General features: G+C 41.0%; 2 protein-coding genes across 3 annotated transcripts in view; one reads left to right on the plus strand and one right to left on the minus strand.

The window, feature by feature from the left end:
- The window catches only part of STEAP3 (STEAP family member 3, metalloreductase), a 9704-nt gene extending 7958 nt beyond the window's left edge, over window positions 1-1746 (plus strand). The window contains exon 4 of the mRNA XM_010184084.1: window positions 1456-1746. Coding sequence (XP_010182386.1) covers window positions 1456-1746 — 291 coding nt within the window. The remainder of the gene's footprint in view (window positions 1-1455) is intronic.
- A 10262-nt stretch (window positions 1747-12008) lies between these two features.
- Window positions 12009-20114, minus strand: LOC104540312 (chromosome unknown open reading frame, human C2orf76). 2 transcript variants are annotated; one of them, XR_728129.1, is made up of 6 exons: window positions 19967-20114; window positions 18235-18285; window positions 15332-15369; window positions 15119-15200; window positions 13965-14059; window positions 12010-12191 (listed from the first exon to the last, which is right to left on the minus strand). XR_728129.1 is itself a non-coding variant. In XM_010184085.1 (5 exons), exons 1-5 carry the CDS (start codon window positions 20097-20099, stop codon window positions 12115-12117), a joined length of 381 nt encoding a protein of 126 aa, XP_010182387.1. In that variant the 5' UTR covers window positions 20100-20114; the 3' UTR covers window positions 12009-12114. The 2 variants fall into 2 exon arrangements, 1 of the variants encoding a protein (XP_010182387.1); XM_010184085.1 differs by lacking the exon at window positions 13965-14059 and having other exon boundaries at window positions 12009-12191.
- Between the last annotated feature and the right edge of the window lie 1646 nt (window positions 20115-21760).

Raw genomic sequence — 21760 nt, forward strand, 5'->3', positions numbered from 1 at the left:
CTGCCCAGTCCTCGCAGCTGCCTACATGATTAGCTTTGAAGGTCAGAGGACTCTTGGTCTAGTTTGTTGGTAACAACATGGAACATTTTAAAATGTTGACCAGGTTTTTAAAGAGTATTTGAGCAATCAAAAATAGGAAGGGATGCTTTGAACTGAGTAGTTCTCCAGCTGAGATTATTTTTTTTCAAGATAAACTTATGGATCCTTCCTCCTGTCTTGCCCTGGTCTCTTATTTCCCTGCTGTGTCCTCTTTCCTGGACGTACCTTCAGGAAGACTGTGTTTCTGGCTGATCTCTGACTAGCTGCACTACGACTTGCAAAGGCTTCCTTCCCTAAGTTAGGGACGTCAGCAGCAAAATTTTCCCTGTCTAGGCATATTTGATCATTATTGAAGGCTTAGACCAAGCATTCAAAGTAGGGCAGCAGAGCACTATGCTACGCCCTTGCTTTTCTTTCAAAATACAGCAGCAAAGCTCACATTTGGGATGCTTTGGGAGTGTGCGCCTGACTCCTGCTGAGTGTCAGCGGGTGGTGGGAGCTGGCAAGTTTGGGAGCCACCACCTCTGATGCAGACAGGAAGCCACAGTGAGGGGACCACAGTTTAAAACCCCTCTTTGAGAGCAAACCCCAGAGGAAGCTGGAAATACTCAGATTTGAAAGCCATGATCTCAGCTGCAAACAGGGGAAGTTCTTGTCTGCAGAACAAGGACTGGGTCCTTGCTGCCTGCCCAAGTGGATAAAGGGCTCTTGACTCCCCATTTCAAGAACTTTATACAGCTTGATGGTCTGGCTCGTGAACCATCATAAATTTCTAGGACCTAGAAGGAAACTCTTCAGGGCTGTTGCTTACCTCGCACCAGAGCATTTCTGTCTCCATAACCTCTTTTTGCTGTAGATGACAGCAGTTACCTGAAGGTGTCTTTGCTCTGTGTGAAGCTATAGCTTCACTGACTTCTGAAGGCGCCAACTGCTGGTCCAGAGCCACAAAGCTGATGCTTCACCCGCCGTCAGCAGCCTCTCTCCAGCCATGGAGCGGAGCTGGCAGCTGCGGCTCCGGGGGGGGCCTTTTCGACTCCAGCCATGGAGCGGAGCTGGCAGCTGCGGCTCGGGAGGAGCATTTTGAGCTGCCTGTGGTTACACGCTCGGCAGGGGCCAGGGGCTGCTGCTTCGCATGGAGAGAGGAGCCCACCTCTCAGCTGAATTGGCAGCATTTTCAAGGAAACTCCTGCTGGGTTTCTAATATCACACTTAACCTCTGATGAGAAAAAGAAAAATGCAGTCTGGCATGCTACCCAGGAAAGGTTCCCAGTCGCATTTTCTTCTGTTTTAAGAAATGCAGAAATACTCATTGCTTTCTCTGTGCTATGTACACTTACAGGATAGAGTAAAAAAATACAGGAAAATAGCCTGGCACAAGGTCCTCTGCTAACAGCTGTGTGTTTCTCTTCCTTTTAGTCCACCCTTGGATTTATTGCCTTGGTGATCAGCACTCTGCACACACTCACCTATGGATGGTCAAGGGCCTTCGATGAGAACCAGTACAAATTCTACCTGCCTCCAACCTACACGCTCACGCTGCTTGTTCCATGTACTGTGATCCTGGCAAAAATCATCTTCAATCTGCCCTGCATCCGGCAAAGACTTCTGCGAATCAGGAGGGGCTGGGAGAAGGGGAGATACGTGAAGTTTGTTCTGCCCAGCGCAACAGGGGAATATTCAAGCGGGGAGACCTCCAGCAATGTCTAACAGAGCCCCGGTTGTGACAGAGCATTTCAAAGCACTATCAACATTTCTATAAAGGTGTTTCTTTTTCTTAAATATATGTATGTTTTGGTATAATTGTATTGTGGGGAAATAATAAAATTTGGTGACTTTAGAAAATGGATGGCCATTAAACTAGTTTAGACAGTAATAGTTAAATTATATTGCTCATATTGCCTTAAAAATTACCATGAAAGCCGAGCTAGCAGCACATACATACATGGGAACACGATGGTCTCAGTTAGGCAGATCAGTCGCTTGAGATGCTAGCTGGCAGCTCCCCGGACCAGTGCTTCTCGGTTGCTTCTCTAGGTGCTCTCAGAAATTGCAATGCCTTTTTTTTTTTGCCTTTTTTTAATATGAAATGGCACGGATTTTCTGGGCTTTAAGACAGCAAAAATATTGTGCCTCTTGAGTGTCTGGATCAATCAAGGCAGTGAGGTTGAGAAAGATGAATTGTCTCTGGTTTTGGTCTCCTCAGTGCACTCTATGGACAAGTTAGAACAGCAGTATCTATCTTTCGTAGCATCTACAGATTTTACTAACAGCATCCAAACCTGACAATAAGTCCAAATATCCCTGTTTTCTCAAATACAGACAGCACTTCTGGTCCTCTAAGCTGTCCCTGGTACACATTTGTAAGCTGCAGAAATAAATCCCCTTTTCCAGCAGTATAAAAGCATCTGAAGAGAAGGATGTCCCTAATGTCACACATCTGGTCTGCACTGCTGTTTCTGAGATGACAACTGCTGCTGCTCTATGTTCTCTGTTGCACTAAGCTGAAGTTTTAGGCAGTATTTGATGAAAATAGTGAAGATAATTATCAGAAAGACCTGCTGCTTCAGAAAATTGCAGGGACAAAACCAAGGCCTTCCAGCTGGCCTTACCTCAAATAACAGGGGAAGCTTTTAGACATCACTGTCACCTGAACATGCCCGTTTACACAGACAAAACAGGAGCTCTAAACCCCTTGGTTTCACTAGCAATGGTAGGATCTCTGAATGGATCTCTGAAGGATCAGCAGGTCTTGACCACAACATGAAAATACAGCAGCAGTACATTTTGGACACGATCATTCATTGCCTTGCACCCTTAAAAGTCACTTGCTAGATCACAAAGCAGGTACCAAATGCTCTTCTGACTTCACACCCACTTTGGACAAGCTACAGGGCAATGAAGATTTCTGTCCTAGCTTCATTTTCCACCTGTCACTTTCTATCCCTTCAAGCTCTTGCTCTTTATCAGAATAATTCTTTAAGTTTGCGACATCCAAATCACCAAAGAGAGAATGGACAGCAATTCACAAAAGCTCATTTAGAAGCAAGCAATTGGGATGGCTCAAGAAGCCTACCTCAGCAAGGTGAGATACAAGGACATGGCTGGAATAGTCTTGTTTTCCTACAGTTACGTAAAAGACACCACTTGGTGTTCAGTATCACTTTGAAAAACAACAGCTGTCAGCATCAAATGAAGTATGGTTTGTGGGGCAAGAACAAACTTCTTGCTAGACCAGTTAATATAAATTGGGAGGAAATTATCAATTTTGGGGCATGTAAGCCCTTCTACAAGGCAACATTGCTTCTGTAACCTGGACAATTTCTACAGATGGATCTTCATAATCTCCCGTTCAGCCTCCAGTACCTACAGTGAGTAATGTCCTCCAGATACTGCTCATGCTGCCAGGGATGACATTGAGGGATTTCAGTTCTTGCCTAAGGCTTACAGTAAAGTCTCCAAATACCACTTCAGTTCACTGAACAGAAAGATATTGGCATGAGGGAAATGCCCAGATTTCATAATCAGCTGATTTTTGTTTTGTTTTGGCCGGATTTTCTGACAACACAGGGAAGGTACCATCATTTCCTGCTGGCCCCTTCAGAAAGCTGGTTTTACGGGTTTCCCCGAGTGTATCCACCTCCACAGCTGAACCCAGATCAGCACCCAATCACTCACCAAGCAGATTGATTACCCAGCACTATTTATTTAAGGTTGAACAGTAGGTTAATTTTCCCCGTGGATTTGAGACAGTTTCACCTGAGTGTAATTCCACCCACTCCAGTTTAACTCATCCTTGAGGGAAAACTGGACTCAGCAAGCCTTAGTCTTCCCTTCCATTTCATCATCAAGCAAAGTCAGCATAAAAGCACCAGTCTACACATTTTCTCACTACAATAGTGTATTCTAGTGTCTCTTTTTCCCATCGAAGTTTCTTTTTGTATCTTTAGGTCAGTCCAGACTACTGCCTGGAGGCAAAAAAAAAAAAGGGGAAAGAACATTACCCAGCCTTGCAAGCTTTGTCTTCAAGGGGAAAGGTGTGGTTTTATTGTCAGTCGAGGTTTCAAGGTTAAAGACTCACCTTTCTGCCCAGCACAAGTAATGTTTGCTGTGTTTACATGACTTTCACACCCACATACTCCTTCCCATCCATGGCAAAGGGACAGTTTTCATGAGCAGAAGCAGAGTCAGGCACCCAGACCTACCCAAGAAGCTGGCTGCATCAGTGGGTCAGCACGGTGCTTTACAGGTGGACACAAGCCCAGATGGACAGACAGCCAGCTCAAAATCCCCACGGCTATCACAGCTCTACACCATCTAAAAAAGGCTGGTCAAGTGTTTCCAGGCAGTGCCTGTGCCAACGTCGTGCCCAGCAGCCAGTCACCTTCCCTTGTAAAGACTGAAATGCCTATGAGCACAGAACAGCATTGCAGATGGTGCCCTCTGTAGGTGTCTGGTCCTTAAAGCCTTTGACACAACCGAGTAATTTCTTCTGGTTCTGGAATGCTGAAAAGTACTTTGAGGATTTTTTTCAATTATCCTTTCCTCATGCATTTTCTGATGCGGAGAGGGGGTTCAGTGAGGTTAGCTTAACATTTACCAATTAACTGGTTTTGTACTTGGGAGTTTCTCTCTCTGTATATATGTATATGCACACATATATATATTATTGTGGAATATATAGCTGGAATATAAATACTTTCTATTTTTATTTTCTGTATTACCTACTATGTGCCTCTGGGATATGTAAGAACCAACTGAAAAGCTGTAAGAGTAAGGCCAGTTTTAATCACTGACACGTGTAGTTATATAAAAGATATTCTGAACAGGTCTATATAATTACATAAGAACTTGTTTGGGTCTTTTTTCCCTCTTCCTCCTAAACAAACCATTACTTTAAAGGCAGTAGTTAAGTAATATGATTATCTAGAATTTAACCACTAGGAAATAAAACCCACTACAGCCAGCAGCTGGTAGAGTCTCATTATCCATGTAATAAGTGGAAATTATCATTGCTGTGACCCATGGTGCCAGGACCTCAATTACAGAGTTCCTATTCACATGGGAGGGCACAAGTGTGTACAGACATACATTTCCTTACAAGAGGCTAGTGATATTACACAGCAGTTGTAGCACAGGATCAAACAAGCTTAATTCACTAAACAAAAAGTGCTGGTGATACAAAGTTCAAGGAGGAGTGAGTTACGGATGAGGGTTTATGGGACTAGAAAGAAAGAGTTGTTCTCCATTTCTTAAGTCACTTCTTCGTACAAGTGGCATGCCAGATCAACCAACTTCTGGATCTGCAGCACTGCATTTTAATGAGCTAATTTGTAAGTTGATTTTAATGAGTTCATTTAAATTCCTGTGCTGAAGATTAACCTCTGCAGGTACAGTTCTCTCGCTCCTTCTGTTTTATAATACAAGGCTTTTAACACTGCAATTGGTTTCCTGCTCTTCAGGGATTTACTTGCAAAGTGATATATCAAACTACAGTTACATCTTTAGGGGGATGCACTTGCTTCAGCACTGCTATGCAATGTATTTCCTCCAGTCTCTCCACTATAGCCAGCGCAGCTGCATGACCTCATACAATCAGCAACAAAAGTCTGGTGTTACCATTGAGCCCAAAATTTCACCCGCTGAGCTAGTGGGATCTGTGGACTGTGCCTCAGGTTTGAGGAACGAGATCTCTTACACTGGGGCAATTTTCTTTTATCTGTTTATTGCGCCTTAATAAGCAGCATCAGCTCTGCAGAATTTCCACACGAGGTTTTTTAGTGTAAGTCAGAACCATGCTTATTTTAAGGCCGAGCATACAGTATACAGCAGGAAGATACCATGTATGATTAGGGACAGTTCTTGCTTGCAGAGCATGTGCAGGACTTTTATAATCAAAGGCTAAAAATAACTGGTGTGTGTGGCCAGTCAGGAGGATCACCTATTACAAGCCATAGTATTACAGGAATCTTTCAAAGACTTAAAGTGGCACTACTGCAGTTGTCTCTTGAAGATAGTTTGCTTTAGATTTAGAAACCGCAGCACTGGAGGATTCACTACAGCTGCTGTTCAGCTGGTTAGTCACTCTTGTTATCTATTTCCCGTATCTGATCTGCAATTAGCTAGCTTCAGCTGCTGCTGCTACACACTATCCTGCTGGCTTAAAGAGCTCCCTACCCTCAGATGTCTGCCTCTAAGTAGCTGTCTTATTCAGCACTCCAGAAAACAAAGTTGCTGTGCAACATTCGAGTCTGCTTTCCCTAAAACCTGGTTTATTTGGAGGGGAGCAGGGGAGCAGTGTGAAGAAATGGCCATGATACTAACTGCTAGGATATAAGGCTTTATTTTTTAGATTGCTGCTTTGACTCCAAAACCGTGTCCTCCAGTTGGATGGACACAAATACAAGCATAGAGCCCAAGATGTGACCTCAAAGTAGTGTGAAAAACAGGCCAATACCACACCTTCCATTTTAAAAATCACGGTTCATTGAAGAAAAGGGGCTTCCCAAACTGTTCTAAAGAATATTTTCCCTGGGCTCCAGGTCGGAAAGCAGAAATAAACCTTCCCAAGATGTAGAATGAGAGCAGACAGCAGCAGTTCTTAACTGTACTTGCTGCCATTCCTGGTACACAACACTGAAAGTCACCTCCCAGAGAGCAGAAATGGACACACAAAGGTAAATTCTTGTGACATCCTGTCACACTGAGCTCTTGAATGTATTCACTCCCAATTGAAACTCCCACTCTTCTGGCTGGCTACTTTTGGGCCTCTACAAAGGAAAGAATCTATTGCTATCGGAGAGAGAAGATGCTAGCAAACAAAAGGTACAATCCCCACCTAATAAAAAATACCGTATCTACAGGAAGATGAAAGTTCTATGCCCCATACTCTCCCTCACTCCATCAGCAGCCCAAACACCCACCTGTCCTCTCAGCTACCTGCCATGCATGCCATGCTGCAAGGCAAGGTCTTGGTCCTTGGCAAAGCAGAACTGGGTGCTGTGCAGAAGGAATTGTTGTGGTAAACCCCTAACACGACACCAGTGCTACAAGGCTAGAAGAAAGGAACTAAAGAAGCAGCCCAAAACAGAAGGAATGAAGAATTTAGGTCACCTGGGCTGTACCCATCGCTTAACTCCCCTCTCTTCAATAGTCTCCCTGGCATCTGCAAGCTGCTGCAATAGAAGTGGCATGAATCTCCACAGAAAGCTCCATTGCACCTTGTCCCTGTGCAACAATTCACATTCACACTCTTAACAGGCAGTATCTATGTACGCTTCAATCACTGAGAGCATAAAGCTGTGCACAGTGCTTGGATCTGGGCTCCGAAACTCATATCCTGCCTCAGCTCATCACAGCTCACAGAGCATGGCCTGGAGAACACAGTACCAGGTTCTCCTCAGCCCTTACACTACAAGGAAGAAGTAGTGGGAGCTTAGGGTTAGAAGCGTGGAAGATGCATTCGTTGGGTGTTTAAGCTGTGTTGCTGAAGATGTTTTGCTCTGCTTTGCATGTGTGTCTGTTCTGGGTAGTCTTCCTTGTGTTTAAAAAAAAAGAAAAAAACCAAACAACAAACAAGCACATTTAAAGTCTACTTTACAAAACCTCAGCAAATTACCAGTGATCTTTTCCAGACAATTCTCCAGAAGAATGTTCTGCAAATGCCTCCTCACAGCATGCAAAGATTTAGATACGCTGGAACTGGCTCCGCAAAGGATGCTCTCCAACAAGAGGAATGTAAGCACTAATACCAGTTCAATTTGCCGCTTTTTGATTTTAATGTAAAAAGAAATACTTTCTGCAAGGAGAGATTCAGCTTTCATCACTAGAGCCCTAGTACAGACTTTGCAGGCTAAACCAATTCACAGATAAGCATTTTTCATAAACGTTACATCTCTCTTGGCTTACACGGGTTCTGGAGAGTGAAAGAACAGGCTGTGCTGACATCTGGTGGCTTTCTTTGCAGAGAAAGAGTTTATGGCAATAGGTCTTGGCTTTCCACTGGTTCCTTTTTTTTTTCCATTCCCAATGTGATTTCTCTCATTTTCTTCCAAGACAAAAAGCATTATGACAAAAACATTTGTTTCCACTGACCAGTGGACAGTGCTGTCCTATGTAAGTCCTCCTGTAAAGCAACAAAGGAACTTTTGTTGTGCACTGTTAATGACACTGTAAAAACTGTCTCCTCTATTTCAAAGCATATTTCTTCATGAATACAAAATAAAATAATGTCTATTCACTGGCACAGGAGAAGCTGCTGTTGCATATCAGATGAGGTGCAAATGATTAAAGCACTTATCAGCAGAGGAGGCAGCAAGAAGCAAAGGGAAGTGGCTAAGAAACCATGCTAAAGTGTGACTGTTTTTCTACCTCAACAGGAAAAAGTCAACGTCAATATGAAAAGTAGCAAAGTTGTCTACTGGGCATTGTTGCTTGTAACGCCCTGAGCTGGCTGAAGTTCCTCTGAAGCCAGGACCAGACCAGTCGCATGAGACAAGGAAGGAATCAGTATCATGGGCTCTGTTTTCTCACTCTTGATCTCTGGACACTCGGGATTCCTGTAGTTTGCAAGGACAGGACCTGCAGATGTCCTGCCATGGCTATGGCAGCTCTTGGACTGTTACTTGCAAGCTCATTTTTAAGTAAATTATCTGCCAAGGGATGTGCTGAATACTCCCAGAGAGTGAAAGAGAAACACCATAGCTTACAGCTTATCTCTGGATCACCTCTAAGACCAAATGTTTACATGAGATAAAGCAGTTCCCCAACTTTAACGGTGATGCAGATCAGATTTTTGAGGACTCCTCTGTGCCATTGGTAACTGGCAGCTATCTCTGTCAGCAGTTTTCTTAGCTTTTGCTTCTTCAAGAGGCAACATAACTATGTCTGAACAGAAAAATACACAAAAACAGTTGCATGCAGGAAGTACAACTTGACAGAGCCAGAAAACCCAAGAAGCCTATTCCAACAGTTTGAGTTCAATTTAAAAAGAATGCATAATGATATAAAATACACCATTTTCATATACTTAGTGGTTTAACAAGCACTACTGCTCCAGTATTTCTGTGACAAGAGGTTTGTACCTTCAAGATTTTCTATGTTTATTCAGTTACACTATCACCTCTCCTTCTTGCTCATGGTAATTTCTTTCCTAATTTCCTCTCTTCACCTTTAGTAGCTATTCCTCCACACCTCCTTACCAAAGCTCATCACTCTGAAGTTATTGACTGCATTTCCCTGCTACACTGCTATAACCCAGGAGCTGTATCTCATTTCAGCATCTGGATGCTGCTCTTTTTGGTTTTTGTTTGGTTTTTTTTTTCTAAAAAAGGCTCCAAGGACATCATACTGAAAGATGAATCCATATGAACCCCACAATGTCCAAGAACACTATCAAAGCTGTATGACTTTCCCCACTACACATTATGAAGAAGCCACCTTTGATTAACTGTAACGGTAAACCAATGCAATTAATGACCTCTGTGAGGATAACAAACCATAGCACCAACTCTGCAGGTGGTTTCCTTCAATAAAAAAGAGGATTTCATAACAACATGGGCAAAGATATCTCAGTCTTCAATGATTTATCAGCCAATGTTCATAGATTTCATTCAGTACTCAACAGTCCTGGAATCAAACCTACTTTGACATAAGGCTACACCATAATCCACAAAAAAATGTTGGAACAGCATCTATCTTAACAAGTTGTCAGTTATTAGCTATGATTTTGTGGCATTTATTTGAAAGAAGCATTATTAAACGTCCAATTAAAAAAAATCACAGTAGAAAAACACTTCAGGAAGAATCCAGTTTACAAGTATGGCCATTGAGAGCATTACAAAAGGCTCTACTGTGTTTTTGCAGAAAGGAGCCAATGAAGTGCCATAGCCAGAGCGAACTGAGCTCACAAAGCAGTGTTTTAACTCTTCCCTTGGAAAAAGAAGCTAATCTGGAGTGCCAGACACATCATGCTTGAATATTTGCATTAAAACATTTTCTGTTTTCACATTGATGCTGTAGAATTGCTTTCACTGTGCCACAATTGATGTGGCACTGAACTTTTGTAACTGTACTAACCCAGAAAGGACAGTTGTTAAATTTGGTGACTCTTTCAAACGCAAACGCCTTAGAGGAAAGGCATCACAAACACAATGCAAAGGGCTGGAGAACAAATTCAAACCCTCAAATTGCTCAGTCTGAGAGCCTGAATGTGTGGACAGACATCATCTAGCTGCCTTGGTAGGACAGCCTGAGACATCTCTGCAGTGTGCCATTCACTTCTTATAAAGTTACTTTCATTATTGTAAATTTGGCTGAACAAATCTGGTGTACTCTGGAGTGCAATGCGTTAGCTTAAACTGTACATGAAGACAAGTACAAACTTGTATTAGGCAGATTACTCTGGCAAACTTGACAGACTGTGTAAGAAGGCAGCTGAGACACAGCCCATGTTTGGGGAGCAGATGCCAGCAACAGAAAGGTGGCCCAGACAGAAAGGGGAGGGAAGTGGTAAGTTCTCCCCACAAATTCATCAGAGCATGCATAAAAGCATCTACATCCCGAGAGAACACAAGTTACTCCAGTGACACAGGACTTCTCCTTACAAGATAAAGATGCAATTACCCTTTTCATCGCAGATGACAAAGACTACTACTACTCTACAAATCCTCTACTACTGGTAGACTACTTTCACAAGAGAATAAAACTCTGACGCAAAGCTGACACCATCTACTGAAACCAGCCTAAACAGAGAGTTGTCAGGAAGGATGAAGAAAATTAAGTGGGAACAATACATAGAGGTTTCTTTGGCCCTACAGCTAAAGGAATGAGAACTTTTATTTAGATACTGTGGAAATCACACATCTGCTTTCACTATCACAGTGTCAGTAAAAGAAAAATCAAAGCTCTAGAAAATGGCAAGCTTACTTCTCTGGAAAGTTTCTAGTGGAAATGGTGCTGTCAGCTCCCACCCAGAGCTGAGGGGTAGATGTATGTGTCTAAAGCAATTGCACATGAGGTCTTGTTTGATTTAGCAGAGCCTATGCCCAAAAACCCCGCTAAGGCACAGAGGCAGCATCACTTCCATCTCAGTGAAGAGAGGCCTAAAGGCACAGTTTCCCATCTGAGTAACCCCTAAAAATCAGTTTCATAAGCAGTGTCTATCTAAAGGTACTTTAATGGGTGGATTATTATTTTTGCTTATTCTTGATTTGGATAATGTAGTAGGAAAGCCGGGAATTACCAAGAACAAACAGATAGTAACAGAGTATTTGGCTCTTGGAAAGATTCCAGTCTTGAAGACATGTGGCTTGCAGACTGGGCCTCTCCTCACAAAAAATGCAATCATTCAGGTTATATGCTTGAAACTGAAACCATGAGCTTCACGTGTTAGGAAAAATGCCCAGTTCCTACTTCTGGACACTGATGTCCTGGCAGAACTCAGGTTACTACCTCATACATGAAGGTGTCTCCATGAAGCAAAGCTTGAAACAGGTGAGGTGGTCCTTGAACACAAAAGCCTCCCAATAGTCATTTGTACCTTTCAGCACACTAAAGAGGGCAGGAAGAGAGTATAAAGGAAAGCCTTCAGCGGTGAAGAGCATGAAACACTTGCCTGTCTGCACCAAGAGACCAAATATAAAATGAGAAGTAAAGCTATGACTTTAAACAGAGAATCTCTTCTCAAACTGTAAAATACCCAGTGATTTGGTAATAAAATACTTCCATTTTCATTAGAAGTTAGCACTGTGATGGGCTTTTACTGTGCATTGTATAATCTCCATACAAAGCTCATGTCTGCTGTAGGATCACACAGAGAATGTGTCACAGGGCAGCGACTGTTTGCACTGCCTGCATCATAAGAGGCGAGCAAATGAAAAAGAAAAAAAGTCCTTTATGTCCCCCAGTTTTCCTTCTCTCAGACTTGCAAGCTGACGGAAATTAATTTCTATAGGAAGGGAACTGCACTGTTTGCAAAGCAATCCTCTAGGATTTATTGATCTTTAAGAAAAATCTCATTAAGCAGAATAAGGAAAATTTACAACAGGTATGGGAAAACAAAACAATCTCTTGGGATCTTCACCAGGCCAAAACAGGATTAGCTTTGTAGTTTCTGTAATCTTCCTCACAGAAGAATGCTAATTCGGTCTCATTTGCTAGAACAAATAAAAACATAAATATTTAGCACACCAGTAAATGAACCACCCAACAGCCAGCTATTTAGAATCTCAGAAGACAACTGGCAACTTTTTGGTCAAAGACAATTATAAATCACAGTACAGTTTGGGTTTTTTTTTCCTCCCTCTGGTATTTTTACAGAAAAAGATTCCAGTATTAAAGATGTTGTTTACACTTGTATAAAATAAAAAAGAACCTGAATATATAGAGTAAATATGTACACAAGACCCCTCAAGATTTTTTTAACACAGACTTCACAATTGTATAAGTGTTTGTATAAGTGATTGCAATTCTAACACCTTTAAATGCTAGAAAAATAATGAAGCTTTTTTTTTTCTTTTCTATGCATCTTTCTGTTAGGAAAGGGAAAAGGAAACTATTTTTTCCATTAAATTAGCCTGTAGGTATAATAATTTAATACTTAGAGTATCAGTAGAATATTTTACAGATCACTTTACATTCTCCCTCATGACCCATCAAAATATGTGTCTGAAGAAGTTAATTTTTTGCCCTGCTGATGATTAATTCATGAGGCTTCAACAATATGCAAAGTGAAAGACACAAATTGGCTTCTCCAGCAATACCTTCAAATACCTCTAATTATTCACGGGGGATATGGCAGAGCTAAAGGACCCACAAAGGTTCAGAGCAGTCACAATTCTTTCAACCCAGTAGGTCAAGGACTTCCTCTTCTAAAGCAGTAAGTCAGCAACATTACTAATTCAGAACAGAGACAAATCTGATGGAAAGCCTTCACAATTATTAAACATGGAATTCTTTAAGGTGCTGAGCCAATAAGTTCCACATTCGTTTTTTAAATTAAACCTGAAGTTAATGAAGTCTGCCTGTCTTATAAAAAAGAAGAAAAAAATGGAGAGCAGAAGGGGCTTTAGAATCTCAACTAGAAAACAGACAAGACTGTTTGCAATGAATACTGAACACTTTATTAACATACACCCCGCTTTTTAAAAAAACAGGCAAGCATTAACTTTGCTGACTAGATAATAGCTGTAATAATAATCACTACCACAGAGGCTTTCCTGAGGATACTTATCTAATGTCCTCATAATTTATAACTCTCTAGCCCAGCCCTGTGAAGTGCCAAGGGCAATCAGCTGCAGCTCAGAAAAAACATTCTGCAGGTCTCAGAATTTTCCAGGTTTTCTAACAATAATTCTCTGTTTTATTCCAGTCAATCTTGTCCAGACCAGATATTGGGAAAATGTAATATGTCGATAAGAGATTTCAAATCTTCTTAACAATTTAAGTGAAACTGTACAAAAGGAGGACTAGTGGTAAACGCTATCATACTTCACTTCCTTGGTTTACTCTTTTCCACTCCTTGCTGAAGAAGGAGGACCTCTTCTGTAGTAATAAAGACCTCCCTCCTAACTTAACCTGTTTTCATATCAAGATACACTGGAACATATCAAAATTCAAAATGGTATAATGGCACGTTGCATTTTACAAAGCTAGTGTTTTTCTTTTCTATCACAAATACCCACTCTAACAACTAACTGGTGTTAGTTATTCTGAAAAAAATAAAAAGATTATTTAAATTGTATTCTGCCCTGAAAAAGCCACCCCTCCCTTTGTACAGAGACATAACAGGCTGGTCTATTCTAATTTCCTTTCATTATAACATTTACTCTGTTTTGACACCTTTTTTGAGATCACATCCAACTGTTTCACTGCTGTAGCTACAAGCCTAGTTTCAAAGATGGATAATATATACAAATATTTATCAATACCTTTTTGAAAGAAGGCAGCTCTGGACAATGCCATTTCTAATTAATCATTTGACACTGTCATCAGTTCCTCTCCTGAACTACATTGCCTGTTATGCCTTAAGTAGATAAAAAAATCATGCTTAAATGAATCTTCTGCTAACAAAATTACAAATCTGTAACACTGGAGTGCCAGTAATCCTCCTTCCTGAGGAACCCCTTTTTTTTTCCTCTCCAGATAAAAATACCTGGTTTATTACAAACAGTCACAGAATAACTATCATCTATATTATAGGAACACTCAAAGACCTTTAGGAAATGGCAAGAAACAAAGGAGCCAAGAAACCTATGAGAAAGAAATGCCATTCACCAGCTGGGGAGCAATCAGAGGGCATCAGGAATAGGAGGGAGCTTTCCCTGCGACACCCCTGCACTCGCAGTGCTGGTGGTTATGCACTCCAGCAAGGCAAACCAGATTCAAATGAGCCAACGTCCATATCAAGGTGGAAAGCAACGACATCCCTTAAGTACTCTGCTGCCACAAAGTCATTCAGCCACATTTATGAGAAGCCCAAAGGACATCCTGGGATCATCAATTTTATCATGACAGACATTTCTTTACATTATTACCAAAAGACATGCCCTATATGTAGTCCCCTGTCAAAATGTGAGAAATCAGGTCAAGTTTCAACTCTTTGCTATGTTCAGCACATTCTCTAAATGATGCTGCTCAAGCTTTCCTGAGCAATCTGGCTATCAGGCACTGTATGCTGCACATTAAACAAATCTAATCTTATTTCATTATTCCACGCTGGTTCCACTACTTACATTTCTAACCAAAACATCAGTTTAAATGTTACTGATAAGACTAAGCAGACACGGTACTAATAACCTATCTGTCAATCATTTAAAATTACTCTCAGCAGAATTATAAGCATACCCTCTAAAAATCACAGTTTGCATTCTGAACACTTGGAGTGCAGATACCTGCTGCCCTCAGTTCAATGATTTGAATGTACATTATCCCCCCTTCTTCCCTGAATAATTATGAAGTAGAGTAAAGAGCATCAAGAATAGCATTTACTTTTCAGCAGGCTATCCAAACATAATCAGCCAGTTATCAGTTTAATGACAACCGCAATGAACAGCTCCTTCAGTCAATACAAATGTACTCCTACCTACTCCAGCTGCTCTCAGCGTACTGTCTTCTTTTAAAATCAGTTTGTCATCGTCTTCCAAACTCACTACAAGTTCACCAGTCTAAAATCAGAGAACCAGAATACAAAGAATAAGAATTTATTGACTGTCTCTGCCCCGGTCTTGTTTGACAGTGCAGAGACCTGTCTGTATTAAAGCATGTAAAAGGGAAAGAACACAGCTAATAATCATACCTTAGATTTGTGTGCTTGGTGAATAATCTTCATTGTATCTGAAAGAAAATACAATGTTTTCCTAAAATAAGGCTTAACAGGCAGGCAACACTGAAAGCTGTACTTGGGAAAGGAGAGACAAACAAAGGGGTATGGTTCAAAATCTTTTCTTAACAATATTTTTTTGTATTTAGCCTAAAAGAGGAGAAAACATCTTAATTTCTCAGTCCTGCAACCACAGTCTTAAACCAGTCAATCCAGCATTAAGGTACCATATCCTATTGGGCTTCTGTCTGCTGGCTGAATTGCTATAACTAACTAATGACCATTCCAATTGCCAGTCAAAACACATCAATTTAAATGTCAGTTAGGGTGCTTTAACCTAACAGGTTAACATGTTAACACACGCAATTGGGGCGGGACAAACAACATTTATGCACTGTCAACTACTACAGGTAAATTGATAGACAGCAAAAAAAAAAAATAAAAAAAATAAAATAAAAAATAAAATAAAATAAAATAAAATAAAAATGCCAAACTACAAGGCCTCTGTTTTTGAACACATTCAGAATAACACACCAATCCCTTCTCAACAAAGAAGCGAAAACCAGTTCTGTTTGCCTGCTTATATTCTGGTTCTAGCCTGGTTTTGTGCAGTAACTGAACAGTACATGTTGAGATAGTCTGGTAAGAGAAGGATGCAAGAAACTTAACTATAGGCTAAAACAACTTTCAAACTATCAAGAGCAAGTATTCAGATGTTGAGAATAACAGAGATTACATTCCCATTCAAAGTTTGATTCCATACTGCTGTGGCCCATTTTGAATGTTTTATTTAATACCTTACAGAAGGTCAAAACTACTCTGTATTCCCACTGCAGAGGTCACTGAAAAGGCAGTCTTAGCATGCTGTGCTAATTGCAGTATTAGAAGCAAGGCACATTAAATTGCAGTTCCTGGATCCATCTTGTATAGAAGCATTGCAAAAAGACCAAGAAATCACAGCAAAAATATATTGCAATCATGAAACCTTTCTACCACAGCAAATACAATCCCACCTCTGCCTGTTAGTTTTAAGCTTCTCTGTCTACTTTGTCACATTTCCTTTTCTCTAGTCTTTGCCCAGTCTCAACTATTGTCTCAATTTTACTTCTTCACAACTCCACCACTGGCACCCAGCAGTTTACTGTGTCTTTATCTGTGTATTTATGAGCTATTAAATGGCTTCCCTAACTCTGTTACAGAGACAAAACTACAGTCTCTTTGTATCCTAGCTAAAAAGCCTTGTGTCCTCTCAATTGTCTTTGCTATTTCATCCCAACCCTAGATTTTTACCTTTTCTTTTCTGGTCATGGATCTTCCATGACAACAGATAAGAAACCACTTTCTAAGTCTGATTCGGTGAAGTACCTACCATATTGCTCCACATTCATGGAAAAAATAATATAAACTGAGAAGTAGCTTATGAGGCAATTTGGCACCCAGGCCACCATCACCAGTGAAAAGTTGGCAGGGTAGGAAGATAATAGATTGACTGAGAAGAGTTCTAGACCAAGGACAAGAATGATGTGTACAAAGAAATAAAGAGAAAATGAAAGTCAGAAGCTTTGAGCTGTGAGTTGGAGCTCCAAGACAACAGGAAAAATGTGATGGCATTGTATATGACATTGAGAGAATAAAGTGGTGCTGGATTCTGGAGAGAAGGAAGCTGAAACAGGCACAAGGTGAGACACAGCCAGGTCCAACTGAGATTTCTGGCACTGCCAAACAAAGCAGAGGAAAAAAATCTGACTCTTACGAGCACTATTCCTGCAGAAGTCTCACTGCTCTTTCATCACCAAAATAGAAGACAGTAGAGCACACAAGAGATGCCAAAAACATCAACCTGAATGATTCACAGCCTGAGGGGAAGGTGAGGAACCTGGCTTTGATTTTTCTGTGTGAAAATTTCCACGCAGCTAGTGCCATCCCACTAAAAGTGGGCATCCACTTAACTGGTACAACAAGTTTTAAAGTTCTGGAGTGTTTTTCACCCACATTATGTTCAGCCACAACATATGCCTTGGGAAAAATTACACTGACGTTTTAAGTGATGAAAGAACTAGTAGATGAAGAACATGGGAGATGGAAGATCACTTGCAGCAAAAGTCCAAGGGAACTTTCAGACTTGCCAAGTTTAGGAAAAGGTGTGTTACTGACATCCGAGTTAACAAACTCCAAGAAAGGAAGTAATTTAATCTATTTAGAAAGTATATTCTGTCTCACACAGATTAATTGCATATGTTCATGCCGATCTTCACAAAAAGGAAATACACTCATAGCTTTACATTAGAGGATAAAGTCAGCCTTAATTTCACACCAGGCTATTTCACTCCATCACCTTGTATTTAAGGGCTTTCATACCTGCTTTGAGGAAAGTATTCCTGCTTCTCTTATACCATGTAAATTATTTAAGTGTATATGTCTTAATCATTTTCTGTTCACTGCCTTCAGCTCCCACTTCACCATCCTTTCTGATTTCACAATTAGTAAATAGATACTGAAATACATAAGCACATAGAGAACTACAATTTCAAAGCATGTGAGATGACAAGCTGCTCACTGGAGTAAAAACAGAGTTAAAAGGCACTTATAAAAGTAATTAAAAATTTATACCAAAACCCATCAGTACCAATTAGCAAATAATGTAGAACGTGCAGCCTAATTCAAAGATTAATGCAGAACCAAAATAATGGTCAAGTCCTGTAGATGTGATCCCAGTGGAATAACCCCAGCTACAAGACCTGGATAGAGCTGCAAATGTAGGCAGGCACTGCCACCAGCACGAGAATTCTACAGCAGCTGTCTTCTAAATTGTGTAGAAACTGGTATAAAATATTATGTCTGCATTTCATAGGAATTCAAACAAGAAAAAATGCACCTACCATATTTGTAATTTTTAAAAGGAGGAGGAAGTCCTGTTCTTGAAGGGACATCTGTAAAAATAAAAGCACCAAGTTAAACAAAAAGTTGTCTTTTTTATTTCCAATATTTTTTTCTATTATTGTGCAATGCATGCATCCTGGACATCTTTACATCAAAATAAATATGCAACACAGGAGACCTGTTTGAGCATAAAATACTAAACCACAACCTTTGGCTCAGATTCTGTAGTTACTCCACATCTGATTGACTTCACTTAAGGATGAAGTTGCTCTGAACAAAATGACCCATGAGGACAGTGAGGACATGCAATTAGGACATGATCACAGGAGGCTGCTCCTTCAGAAATCTGCCAGGAACATCCCGCTAATGGTTTGCACAGCATCTCTCTACCATATACAAACAGCTGACAACTGCCATTCATAACTGCAGTGTTCAGTAAACAGAGCCATGTGAACCAGACACAAAAAAGAAGCCAAATTGTAGAAAATCAACTCTTTAGCCACATCTAGGACACAATGCAAGAAACTGCAAGTGTCGGTGTACCCAATGACACCCAGGGGATTTAACCAGGGCTTTGAAAGGCCCAGCCATCTGTGGGATTTTTGGCAGCAAGGCGGCTGAAAGCATAATTTAATCAGTAGTTTAACTCAAACACCCCTTTCAAAACAGATTACAGTAAAGTAAGGAATATGGCTGTTCCTGGATCAGCACTATCCATCTGTGGAATGAGGTTCCGAGAGCTTTGTCCCAAATAACAGCAAGTTGCAATACAACACACATCAAAAGCAAGTTTCTTAGCATTATTTTTCATTTTATTCTTCATAACAGCAGCTGCACCATATGTTCTGAAAGTGCTTGTAGTTTTCCAAAAGCATCCTAAGATCTTGCCATGCCTATCACTGTCTAAAAGCATGCAAGCTGCTGAAAACACAATACAGCTGCAGGGCCCAGGGCAATGTCCTAGGAGTTGCTCAAATGTTATCAGCTATAACAGTTCAAGACTTGTTTAAGCTGACTTCATGAAATAAAATCAAATTATGTTATTCTGCACCCTTTGAATGTCTCCATTTAGGTGTGTAGAAATACACCTGCAAGATTAGGGTAACACCCTGACTAATGCGTCCATGCGTGGGCTGGTCTACATTAATTAACTTTCAGATACATTGTGACTTTGAAGCAGGCTTCTAAAACACAAAGCCCATAGATGAGTAAATCTGCACCACAAAGCTCAAGATGGAGACAAACTCTGGAGCAAACATGCACAGTGAGACCTCACAGTGTCAAAAACAATTTTTCAAGATCGTCTTTTCTCACAAATAGCAAACAGACTCGCGTTCCCACATTCCACATATTGGTGTAGTGCCTAAGGATCAAAGGCTCTCTAAATTCTATTAATTTACTCCTGTTAATTTATAAATAGCTGCCTGACAGCACCACTTAAGGAGCCTGCGGCACTGAGCCAAATGCAGCAATGCCCTCGTCTCTTTTTGACAGGGGATTTGGGCAGGGGGGGCAGTCTTCCCAAATTTAGGCATGGCACACTGACCATGGAAGCTCTTATTAACTCCAGACCTCTCATCCAAGGGAGGAAAGCACGCAGAGGACGTAAACACAAATCTGGCATCTCTACCAAAGCCGCAGAATTCCCATTCATTTGCTCCCCTCCACTTTCTTGTGCAAACACAGCAACACATGGGACTGAAACGAATGAAGAAGACAACCGCCCCTTACCCTTCCGCACAAAATTAATGAACTGCTTTACTGTCTGATCCAAGTTAACTCCATGATACACCACGGGTCTGAAGTTCCGGTGTTCAAAAGAGCGAACAAGACGGACTGTGATGGTTGAGCTTTCTGCTGACATGAGAATTAATTCTGAATAACCTGGAAAGCATTAAAGAGAGGAATTATTGCCTTTCCTGTGTACAAGCACAGCTAGAAAACAAGGTGCAGGTGGGCTTCATGCAATGATTACAACATGGTGAGAAATTCAATAGCATTATGTCTTTCACGACTTCACTTTTAGTATTTCTACAGTAGCAGTAACAGGATCTCAAAACAAACAGGGTTACCTAGGATGTTATTGATACTGCACACCAAATAGTCCAGTATTTGTACCTGTGCTGTGTACTACAGCATCAGACTTCACATTAAACACACAAAAATGTTATGCATAAATGCAAGTAAGTCATTTGGGTTTTAAGAGACTGCAGATTTTACCTGCTGGGTGAGTAACCTTGTGCTTTAAAAGAATGCACTAAGATGAACGAAACAAAAACCTTTTTAATATACTTATGTTGTAGAGAGCATAATACCCTGAAAAATGCCTAAGCTCTTACACAGCGCTCATTTTCATCCCGCTACAGAAAGCGGAACAACCTCCTCCACATACACATGCAAATAAATCTCCTGGTATACTACTACATAATTAAGGGGTTTAATTTAATTTCTAATAGTAGGTCTCTAGAATGGCTCTGTAGGGCTTATGCTACTTTAACAGGGAGCAGAATCTACAATGGAATCACCTCATCATCCCAAGCCCCTCTACAAACAAGCCCACATGTTGATCCATTGGGTTCTTTCCACAGGAAAACGAGCTATTTCCTACCTCGGCAACCTTCTCTATTTTTGGTGTTGGCTATTCCTCAACAACTTTGCTTTCTGGTCACACACTAAACTGCCATGGCTGCTACAGCAAGAAGCAAAGACTGCAGTCTAAGTGCTGCAACATCAGGCAGGGGCACAGCACAACCTTTGCATCTCCTATCCCTTAGGGGCCATTTCAGTCACTACTTCCAGTCCTTCAAGGGATTCTCTTACCTACACATCCCTTTCTGGTTTTTATTTTTTTATTTATTTATTTTTTGCCTTTTATTGTTGTGGGGGAAGATTATTTACACACCCTACCATCATGCAAGTATCCAGGTACCTCCCAGCCTTTACTGTGTTTGTCCTAGCTGAATCCTGGCAAAGTAAACCATTATTTTCTTCAAATACTTCCTGCAGAATGGGGACACAGACCTCCCACATCACAAGGCAACTTGCTTTTACATCCCTTTGGTTAATAATTCACAGAGCTCTAATTCCATTTTCAGCGTAAAAAACCTGATACACAAATAAAATATGCCAGTCAAGAAAAGCATGCTCCTCTGCAGCTGAAAATCACTAGATTTGTATTACACAATGAAGACATTTTCTTTATGCTATTCCACATGGATCAAGAACCAGAAGGCACAGCAGAGAGTAAAGGGGACAGCATTCAATTCACTTTCTCCTGAGCAGTACAGAACAACATTGTAGGGATACAGAATTGGAAGCACAAACAATTGGAAATTGCCGATTTTCACATTAAACTCTACAGACCCAACAGACTGATCCCACCGAGGGCTGGGACCAGGCACCACCCAGCGCTTCCTCAGTGACAAGATCGTAGATTCTCCTCAAAGCGCTGCCTGGATCAGAGGCGCTGATGCTCAACACCTCATGCGAGGAAGAGCCTTCCACGGGTCTGCCCGGCTCCTGCCT

Source organism: Mesitornis unicolor, unplaced genomic scaffold, assembly GCF_000695765.1.
Source record: "Mesitornis unicolor isolate BGI_N332 unplaced genomic scaffold, ASM69576v1 scaffold5525, whole genome shotgun sequence".
NCBI classification, from domain to species: domain Eukaryota; kingdom Metazoa; phylum Chordata; class Aves; order Mesitornithiformes; family Mesitornithidae; genus Mesitornis; species Mesitornis unicolor.